General features: G+C 39.8%; 1 protein-coding gene across 1 annotated transcript; it reads right to left on the bottom strand.

The window, feature by feature from the left end:
- Positions 1 to 5,695: 5,695 nt before the first annotated feature.
- Positions 5,696 to 10,550, bottom strand: LOC136462487 (uncharacterized). Its single transcript, XM_066461580.1, has 5 exons — positions 10,157 to 10,550; positions 9,956 to 10,034; positions 8,202 to 9,077; positions 7,619 to 7,876; positions 5,696 to 6,516 (listed from the first exon to the last, which is right to left on the bottom strand). Exons 1-5 carry the CDS (start codon positions 10,548 to 10,550, stop codon positions 6,357 to 6,359), a joined length of 1,767 nt encoding a protein of 588 aa, XP_066317677.1. The 3' UTR covers positions 5,696 to 6,356.
- Between the last annotated feature and the right edge of the window lie 469 nt (positions 10,551 to 11,019).

Here is an 11,019-nt window from a genome sequence, read left to right as displayed (position 1 = left end):
ATTCCGTGAAATCAAATTGTGTTAAAATGGAAGAATTGGTTGTTTGTTCATTCATTCTGGAGCTGTTATCTTTTTTTTCTTTTTTGGTTTCTACAGATTTATTGAATGGCATTTGTCATAGATTCATCTCTTCCCTGCAGTTCCATTTGGAGGAGGGGAAGGGAGTGTAATTTCCTCCAGTGGAAAATGGTGACGAAATGCATGCATGATTAAGGTGGCATGCAGTTTTAAGAGAACTAGAATTAGCAAAATGTTTCTTCCATTGGTTGGAGGAGCTGCTAGTTTCTTCCATTGTAAATAAAATGTATATATACATGTCTCTAAAATGTATGATTACACACTAACAGAGATTCACTCACATATTGTAAATGTCACTTTCTATATATGAAAAATTGCAACATTCGTTTAACAATAAATAATGTATATATGTCTGTGCATGATATATATATAACATAATCCATGTAGTTAATGCACGATTAAGTTTCCCGCGTTGTTTAATATAGTGAGAAGAAAACAGGATTATGTGGCAACTGTTCTTGCAACGGTCCCTTTAAATATTTCCTTCCGACGAAATTTAGTGGATAGGAATTTAAGAGATTGGCACAGGATTGTAGCTTCTCTACAAGATATAAACTTACAGGGGGAAAGGGACAAATTTCGCTGGACACTTAATTCATCAGGTACCTTTTCAGTGAGATCTATGTATGTTGCGTTAATTAACAATGGGGTAAGGGTGTCACAAGATATTTGGCAGGTTAAGATCCCATCAAAGATTAGAATTTTTTGTGGTATTTAAAGAGAGGTGTGATTTTAACTAAGGATAACCTTGCTAGACGTAACTGGAATGGTGACAAAAGTTGTGCTTTTTGCCATTGTCCAGAAACGATCCAACATCTCTTTTTCCACTGTACATACGCTAAATTCTTACGGTGCGCTGTTCATCTCATGTTTGGATTATCACCCCCACTGAGTATAGATGATCTTTTTGTTAATTGGTCAAAATGAGGTAGTAAGCTTTACAATTCATTGTTTTTAACTGCAGCTTCAGCTTTATGTTGGACCATTTGGACAACAAGAAATGAGGTAGTCTTTGACAAGTGCAGACCAAAAAAAATTTTGCAGGTTCTATTCCAGGGAACTTACTGGCTGCGGCAATGGGCAAAGTTGCAGCGGCGTGAGGAGCTTCGTCTTCAGCTTCTTCTTGCGGGGCAACGTTTAGAGACGTCCGCGCTTCACTGTTTTAGTTCCAATGGATGGTTATCGAACATATTTATTGGTTAGCGTTTGTCAGGATCTCTTCGGTGTCAACTTTGTTATCCTTTTGGATGTTTTGTGGCCCTCTAAGTTTTTGAGTTGGGCAAGGGTCTTAGACCTGGTGTTTGTAATAATTGGTCTAATTCTACCCTCGGGTAGATGAAGCCGGATGTTTTATCCATTATCTTAAAAAAATGTGGCAACCTCTCTCTCCCGCCAAAATTTGAAATCCTAACAGGGAAATCTGATTAAATCCCCGGAAACATGCGAATCGCTTTGGAGTTTGATATAATCATGTAATCGGCAGTTGTTCCTCGCCTAAAGCCGTTTGCTTTCTCGAGCTTCGAGCTAGAAGAGAGAAAAGGGCTGTTTAAGTTAGGATCCCAACCTAAAGTACTCAATACTCTAAACAAGAACTTTGGCGACTTGTCACTCTTTATGCTGCATTTCACAGAGTTATCCACTCATACGTGTACTAAATATTTATTTAACAACTAAAGGAGCATATATAATGGTATCTCTTTGTGCTTTCCTACCCGTGACTTTTCTTTTACCGTATGAATAATGAACAAGGTCTTTAGAGACTTCAGGCACAATAACACAACAATCTAATGTCGATGAGAATGTGATACTCGTATAATATACTTCCTCCATTCTAAATTATAAATTGATTTGGCTTTTTTAGATATATAGTTTTTTCTATGTATCTACTAGAATATGTACTTAAAGAAAAACCAAAATGGTACTATATACTTTGAAATGAAGCGAGTAGTTCTCGCATGGCGAACATGCTTCCTTTTGTCACTATCTTGAAGACCAACACACTCCCATGTAACCTAGCCAGTTCTTTCAGTAGGCCGGCCGGTATATAATCGAATGTTCTAGCCCTTTAAATATTCAGGTTCAGATACTGCTGGTTGCATGCACCACAGGTCCACAGTTTGATCTGACGAACTAGCCAGATATATATATAGTTGGGCCAGGTTTAGTTCACCCTAAATCCAAAATTTGGCACTATGCAAAAAGAAGATTCCCTGTCACATTAAACTTTCGGTACATGCATGAAGTACTAAATGTTGACGAAATCAAAAACTAATTGCACAATTTGGTTGTACTTTACGAGACGAACGTTTTGAGCCTAATTAGTCAACGTTTGGACAATTATTACCAAATACAAACGAAATACTACAGTAGCTACAGTAGCTATAGGCGCTACGGCGGCGCCGATTCTGGCCTCAACTAAACGAGGGCTTGGCGATATAAAATCTGGATACTAGTATAACGGCTCCACTACTAGCTAGGGCTCAGTGGCCTCCTTTTCTTCCCTTGGATCCCTGCATGTCTGGGCCCCTACATTGCTCAGCAAAGCCACCGGCCTTGTAGTTGTAAAGAAGGTCTCACCCTACGTCTGATTTGACCTGCACAGTCAAGTTTTTTTTTTTTTTTGTTGAGTTACTCTTTTTTGTTTCCAGTGAAAAAGGCACTGTCAACTTTACTACACACAGTATACATCTTTACTAGATAAGCACTGCGTGAGTGTATGCAAAGAACCAGTTGCTAACTGTATGTCTTCTTCTGCATGCATTAGTCAAAGGCAAGCATATGTTTCTGCCAAGCCAATAAAAACATCTATGTGAAAAACAAATTCACCCTAATAATATCTTATCTGACATTAAATTATTAACTGCTTCCTGCTGGACCAAACCAACCTAGCTAAAACAAGAAGTGTTATTGCAAGCCAAATATATATAAAACAAGAAGGAAAAAATGAAGACTTGAGGAAAGTGGTACTCAAAATGCCTTTGGGAGAAGGCACACTAAAACAATAGGCTGATCTCTTAACCATCATGATTCATGAAATAAATCTAGGGCTACTTGATCCATATGCATTATTATGGCCTTGGGTTGGGCATGTCTCCAATTGATGAAGGCTTCCAGTTAATGGTACGTACGTACGTTTATAAACATGGTTAGAGGCACTAGTTCCACTGAACCATGTCTGCCATTATAGGGGCCTACCTGCATGCATATAATCAATTGACTCCTTGTGTTTAATTTTATTTTTTTTCCTTTAACTAGACAAAGAAAGAGAAGAGCAATTATTCAGAGCAGTGCGTGTACCGTCATGTAATTAACTAGACTCCAAATTTTGTCGTGATCCATCTAATAAGATATATTAGATATATGGTGATCCAATTATTGGATTGGATTATTGGATGTGGCAAATGAAAGAAACAAGGAGCTAGAAATGTTTATATCGTGCCTCGGCAGCCGTGTTAGTGTTCAGTTAGTGTGGTGTTGAGTGAGAAGGACAAAAACTAAAGCTAAGCTCTTGTTGAAATACATGCAGGATTGGTGGCCAAATGCGGCGTGAATTGGAAAATTTAAGCTCAACCCATTATATGCTCCTAATCGATGGTACACAAGTCTGTCTTTTTTCTTCTGTATTTATCTGTAAAATCACTTTGATCATAAGACTTTTAACTTTATAATGATTGAACACAAAAGGGAATTATAATACCTAGTGGGGTGGGGGGGGGGGGGGGGGGGGGGGGGGGTGGAGGGAGTCTACCCCCTTCGTCCACAAAAGAATGCAATTCTCGTTTTTCGAGAAGTCAAACAGTTTGAACTTTGACTAAATTTATATAAAAAGAGCAAACATTTATAATACAAATTAAATACCACTAGATTAGTTATAAAATATATTTTTATAACAAATTTATTTGGAGACATAAATGCTAATAATATTTGCTATAAACTTTGTCAAACTTGCGCTTCTTTGACCGGCACGCATCCCATAATTGCAATCTTTTGCGGACGGAGGTAGTACACAGAATCAATTCAAAGCCTACATTCGTCCTCCCGTCGACCTATTCTTGCAATGTACTACCTCCATTCCAGAAAAGGTACAATTTTAGATTTGCATTGAGTCAAACTTTCTTAATTTTAACTAAGTTTAGAGAGAAATTTATTGATCTAAATAAGTATACCATGAAAATATATTTATTATGTGGTTAATCAAATGATACTTATTTGGTACGATGCCATAAAAATGTCGTCTTTTTTGATAGATCTGATATAATTTAAAGATGTTTGATCTCGAAAGCGAGAATTACATCTTTTTTCGACAGGACTAATACAAGAGAACGTGACATGCCTTTGGATCTATCAATGTGTAGGCTGATGTTAGCTCACCAAGGCATGGCACCTAGTGTGCTTCACCATTTGTGAAACAACACCTGATACATCACGCAGCGGGGGCCCGTCTACAAGGCACTTTCACGGTTTTGGCAAGGGTCTATGGCAATAATGCGGCTCATGAGCATGTGCCGAAACACAGCAAGGTGGACGTAAGAACAGGACAGAGCCCGGAACACCGGATAGACATAGACCCATGCACGCATCTACAGTTCCAGACAAGTCGCTGGCGGGCACATGATTTCGCAGCAAAAGTTATATAATGCACCCAGTGTTCGCCTTAAACGGCCAGTAAAAGGTAAACGGTGATAAACTGTTTTATTTAGGAGGCAAACGAAAATTAAACGGTTGACCGTTTAAATGGTAAAAAAAAAACGGAAAAACGGTCTAAACGGAACGGAGATAAACAGCATTAAACGGGGCTGTTTAGGCGAACACGAGATAAATCTAGTTCAGTTTTGTATAGATAAATTTGTATACTTAAGTTTATTATATTTATAAATGTGTACACTTGGTATGTTACATGCATAAATATCTATATTTTGTTCTTTTCACATGCATAAATATATATACATACTAAAATAATTGATTTTTACTCAGATAAATATGTATAAATGCTAGAATACTTGATTTTTTTACATGCGCATATATAATTATATGTATTTTTTTTAATACAAAACCGTTTAGACCGTTTAACTTCGTTTAAACACTGTGTAAACAGCCTAAACGCTAAACGAAGGGCGACCGTGTAAAGACCGTTTGCCGTGTAAAGACCGTTTACCGTTTAGGAAAACATTGAATGCACCTCGCTACTTTGTTACAGGCTAGCCTAGGTGGATCCTTTTCATCTATGCATATGTTCACAGTTCACTGTATGCAATACAACGGTGATAGATATGGTAAAAATCCTGCACTGTTATGCAGAATGCATTGTGTGGCTGATGACATGTGTAACAATGAGGTACTGTTTTTATGTGAAACTAGATCATATATACATGCGCACTAGTCAGAAGCTAGCAAATATGCAGTGAAACGATTTCTGTAGGAAAGGAATGAACAAGTTACCAGTCATGAATGTGCATCACAGATGTGTCCCAGCCTCCCAGGGGTGCTCATCAACTGCTGATGTTATGTTACACAAGCACAGAGGCTAGTACTCTTCTATCCCGTCAGAGGGCACAGTGGTTGTACCCATGCATGACAGCTCAAAGTACTGTTTCCTTCAGCAATAATGCAATATACATGCCAATTGATCGTGTCCTTCTTGTCATCTTAATGGACAAGGAATGTTGTGGTTTACATCGAAATAATCACAAATGTGTCACAGGACCTCTGGTATGCAGACATCAGTTGGACCTTGGGCCAAAACCGTACATTCAAGACTTAGCCATTTCAATAGAAGATGTTTCAGTAGCATCAGGGCCAGTATTAATAAGATGCTGATCTGCGTTTGGTTCAAAAACTTTGTTCAAATCCGAAAGGAATCTTAAAACTTCCAAGAGCAAGTCACTCCACAAATTTGTCACCAATAGTTGGAGTTAGTTCCATATAAGAAAATCAAGACATATCGGATTTTATACGCCGAAAGAAAAACTCGGTTAGTATGTTTGATCATTTAAACCTTCAGAGCCACTAATAGCATGCTAAATGCTGTGCAACTATATTACCAGAGAAGCTGAAAGTTTTGGATTAGCCATTACTCCATTTTGGATGCCAAATCTTTTGAGAACAGAGGACAAGGCGTGACATCTTAAACTTTAAAGAAATGATCAGGGAACTTGCTGAAAGGTCAAAAGAAACTGGGGATGATCAGGTACGCCGATCAGGATTCTATGCTAGCTGTATGGCCTCTGAGTACAAAAATGTGACCAGTCCAGGCACAATTTCCCTGTCGAATACTCAAGTCAGCGCCTAAGAGATGAGAGCTGCATCCCTTCAAGGGAAGAACAAGAAACAGGAAAGTTATCCATTACTGAGCTTAGGCATTCAGTAAGTTCGTCTATTTGACGCTTCATCATGTACAGCTCTTCAGCCCGATATTTGGATGTCCACTCTTCGACAATCCTAAGAGTTGGAAACAGCAGAAGATAAGTAACAATGACATCAAAAGAAAAGCACATAGACATGGTATGTTGACCTTATGGGATATGGCTTTGCACGTGACAGCCTTGAAGATGGGATAATACACATTGTTGTCAACACAGTTGAAGAAAATAAATACTGAGGTATATACAAGTAATAACATGGAAGAACTGAACTTTACATCAAACAAATGTTGCAGATATGCAAGCCATCTGCTGAGATCCTAAAATTTGCGCCAAAGGGCACCTAGTCCAAGCGGTTAGGTGACCCGGCGGCACTCCTCAGGTCCTGAGTTCGACTCCCCGTGGGAGCAAATTTCAGGCTGAGGTTAAAAAAATCCCCTCGCCCGCCCCCAGGTGCCAAAGCGCAGTTAGGCCCCGGCCCGGTTCTCATAGGGTTACGGTACCACTGCGTCAGGATGGGGGCGGGGGTTCGGGGGTTTTCTCGATCTGTGTGAGAAGATCTTCTTCTTAAGGGAAAAACCCGGGGCCGTCATCCCCCCGCAGGTCGAGTTTTTTTTTTTTTAGATCCTAAAATTTGTCATCAACAAAAACGGTACCCCAACCACTTGGCCAGTTTGGAGCTGGAAGCCATAACCCATAGCCAAGGCATAATTATGATACTCAAACAAGAATAGTCTTTTTTCAGTTAATTATTGCAGAATTATGAACATTAACAGCAAGTAATTTGACAAAAGAAAGGAACAGCTCAGATATCAGTTTGAAATTCGAATGACTAAATATTGCCGGCATTCTTACAAAACACAGTGTTAATGTTTCTCTGCCAGTAAACATTAGACATGTATGTAAAACTAAAAACCAGTATGGACCTCAAGATATTGAGCAAGGAGGGTTTCTATTTCAACACTAGAATAAGATTACACTGCCAGTAACCTATGGCATACTATGTGCAATGCATCTTCTGCGAATGGAAAAGAAAAGGTTTCAAAAGTTTTGTCCATGACTAAATAGCTAAATACTTCCTCTGTTCTTTTATGCAAGACATGGATCAGTTCAATTTTGAATGGAGGGAGTAGCAAAGATCACAAACATCATAAAAAGTGTGCAGTGTGCTAAAAATGTACCTTAAGTCCGTTTCTGAAGCATTGCTATAATCAGAATACAAGAGTTTAACACTAGGCTGCAGGTCTGCTGTTCCATGTGAACCATTGATATCATTTTCATAGCAGCAGCCAGAAGATAACCATGCTTTTGGGCTAAGAAGAACTAATTGCAGCATGGGCCTTTTGGTTTTCAAATCTCTGACTACTGTACGAAAAGATATTTCGTCTTCTGCGACTTCGAGCAGCAGATTCACAAAAACTCTTTCCAATGTATGTCCCCTGCACATAGATAATGTATGTCCATGTATCAGTGGTGAAATCAACTTCTTAGCAATAAGTGCAAAATATCTATACAGAGCAAGAAAGATCATACTTAATACTCCCTCTATTCCAAATTGTAAGTCGTTTTGGCTTTTGTAGATACGTAGTTTTTTCTATAGACCTAGACATAAAGTATAACTAGATGCACAGTAAAAGCTATGTACCTAGAAATGCCAAATGTCTTACAATTTGGAACGGAGTGCTTATTTTCCTTTTACAATAGAATCAGAACTGTGGGCCTTTAACATCTATCTCAAGATTAAGAAGCAGTGTAGAGAGTTACCTAAACGCATCACGAGGCCCTGTTACAGGAATTTCTGTAGATGTGTAGCACTTGAAGAGTCGTACACGGCCATCAGCCGGAACAAGTGAACACTGAGAAGGGTATGAACCAAGAGGTGATGAACATCGACCACAAAAAAGCCCAACCCACTCAAAATCATTCAAAAGGTTAGAAGCTTTAACAACAAAGCTACTACCAAGAGAAATGGTTTTTGTTAATTTGTAATCCCTTTTAATCTCCAACATATTCTGCTTTTTCTCGTTCCCCAAGGACATTTGTGAAGGGTTATCTTCAGCTTTCCCATTGGATCCATTGACACAACAGCAATGGCCCAGATCTCCCAGCGACAAATCAACCTCTTTCTTAGATTTCCCCATGTTTTCAACACAGAAGTCATTTTCAGACTTCTCAAAGTACACATCAGTATCAGTTTCCATCTGAGAAGTGACAGGCTGATTAGTCTGAGGACTGACTCCATTTGTTTCACTACTACTAACACTAGTCCCCTCTTCCAAAATAATAGGCAGTTGTGCACGAGTAGCTGTGATCTTTGCTTGCTCTTCTGAATTATTCATCTTTATCTTGCCAGTGGTATGATCTTTTTCTACACTAACATCAAATATAGCTTCTTTTATAGCAACAAAATCTCTACTAAGCGCCGAACAAGCTAGCTGAGACACTAAATCCGCTTCAAGATAGTCTGTTTCTACAGTAATGGCAGTTGCATCCAGTAGACTTGTTCCCTCTAAACGACCATATGCACGAATAAACTGAGATACGAGTTTCTCGCCTGCACCACCAAATGAGGTGCAACATCCACCAAACCAATTGTCAGCCACATCTTCCCAATCTACAGATGGCATTTCCATGATTTTCCTGTAAAAAAAGGGAATCGAGATTGTTATACTCACCACCAAGATAATGTCAAAATCATTTTTTGTGTAATAAGAAATTTTGAGCCAGGTTCTCAAGTCTAACTAAAAGATATTAATAGGAAATCATGAGCAAAAGCCAACAAATATACACCAGCTCATAAGTAGCCAAATTTTGTAATAACCTCAAATCACTACTCGCAATAGGAATTTCTAGGTTTATCAACATGCAGCTTTGGTGGAAGATAAAAACGATATGATTCTGATCTGCAGATTGCAGGTAGTTCTACAAATTAGAATTCTGGGAGTAAGCTTCAGATGCATCCGGAATAACAAACAACAGAGGTAGAACAATCGAAGGCTAACACTTAGAACATTTTAATTCACTGCAACTTTGCAAATCTTTGTGGTCAAGCAGGAGCCATCATCCTATAAACAGTAAGACTTCTCCAACTTAAAATCAAGGTAAAACATACATAAGTGCAGGGAATCTTAAAAGTCAATACATGTGAATATGAATAACATTGGTTGCACAGAAGCTGTGAACAGTGGGAAGTTGTTTAACTTGACCAAAAATTGGGGAAAAACAGCCACTTCACTTTAAGCTAGAAGTACACTGAGGTGAAATGCCACATAAGACCTAACTATATACCATTTCAATTTTCGCTAATGACTGATGCAATAAATGTGCAGATTAAATGGAATGACATTGTCTAGTGGTGCCAAGTGTGAACCACTAGTTATATGTGCCAGAAATATGATTTAAGCAGGACAGGTTTCTACAAATATCCACTGGATACACATGCTACGCATAAACTAGCTACTGAAGATTACAACAAAGTGCAATACAACTGGAGGTGACAAGGCACGAATGCTCTATACCTTAGTGGCTGTTTTGTCAACCTTGACGAACAACTTTTGCAATACAAGTGAACGTCTCCAGTAGATAAGCTCTTCAAATCTGTTTATTGATGACAACGAATCATAAAAATGCATATTCAGTTTCATCTGAAAAAACAGATACAAAACGAACATTTTGCCAAGCCTAATTTCAAACGGAGAGACAGCATAGGAATGACTGACCATCGCGCAGCGCTAGAGAAGCCGGAGGCTCCGCGCCGGCGGGCGGGGGGAACGCGGCGGCGACGACGGGGTGGTCGACGGGCAGGACGAGCGCGAGGCGGAGCTCGAGGTGGTCCCCCGCGGCGGCGGCACGGCAGTCGAAGGGGGCGGAGGGGTCAACGAGCACCTTCGGGACGGGGACCCTGAGCGCGACGGCGGCACCATCCCCGGGCAGCGAGAATGAGAGGTGGAGGAGGGAACCCTGGAGTCGGAGGTCGGCGCGGAGGTCGGAGGGGAAGGGGGAGGAGAGTGCGGGGCGGGGGAAGAGGTATAGGCGGAGGAGGGGGAGGTGGGCTAGGGCTTCCCACGTGTACCGCCATTGACGCCGGGGAGCGGACACGACGGCGGCGGCCATTGCAAGTGTGAGCCGAAAAAATCTGTATACCTTTGCTGGTACCTAATCTTAGCCCCTTAACCATTAAAACCAGTGCACGTTAGTAAACTTTTAGAAACAAGACAAATAATCCTAAGGATTTAAAAAAAACAAGTCAAAAATACTTATATTTTGAAAAAAAAAAGTATGGCCCAAAATAAATTATCATGAATTGACTCATTTGTCCTGTTTGGCATGGCTCCTTCCTGGCTTTAGCTCTAGCTCCTGTGAGAGAGCCCTACCAAACGTTTCCCTAAAGAAGCTTTATTTTAGTAAAAAGCGAAGGAGCCGGAGTCGTTTGAAAGGAGCTACAAATTATGGCTTCTTTAAAACAGCTCTAACTCCTCTGGAAGAACCTTGAAAAGAGTCATGCCAACACTAAAAGCTATTGCGCGACTCATCACTACCGTCACGATATATATTAGTGTGACTAATAAGATATTTACAGTAT

This window comes from Miscanthus floridulus, chromosome 7, assembly GCF_019320115.1.
Source record: "Miscanthus floridulus cultivar M001 chromosome 7, ASM1932011v1, whole genome shotgun sequence".
Lineage (NCBI taxonomy): Eukaryota > Viridiplantae > Streptophyta > Magnoliopsida > Poales > Poaceae > Miscanthus > Miscanthus floridulus.
The sequence above is the reverse complement of the archived record's forward strand: the minus strand, read 5'-3'. Positions and strand labels throughout refer to the sequence as shown.

Bases quoted from the DNA above. Each gene is read 5' to 3' on its own strand.
- LOC136462487 (XM_066461580.1), bottom strand. From the start codon at position 10,550: ATGGCCGCCGCCGTCGTGTCCGCTCCCCGGCGTCAATGGCGGTACACG. The intron at 10,035-10,156 runs GTCAGTCATTCC...ATCAATAAACAG, and splicing joins TTCTCTAGCGCTGCGCGATG to ATTTGAAGAGCTTATCTACT. The intron at 9,078-9,955 runs GTATAGAGCATT...CTTTTTTTACAG, and splicing joins TTGACAAAACAGCCACTAAG to GAAAATCATGGAAATGCCAT.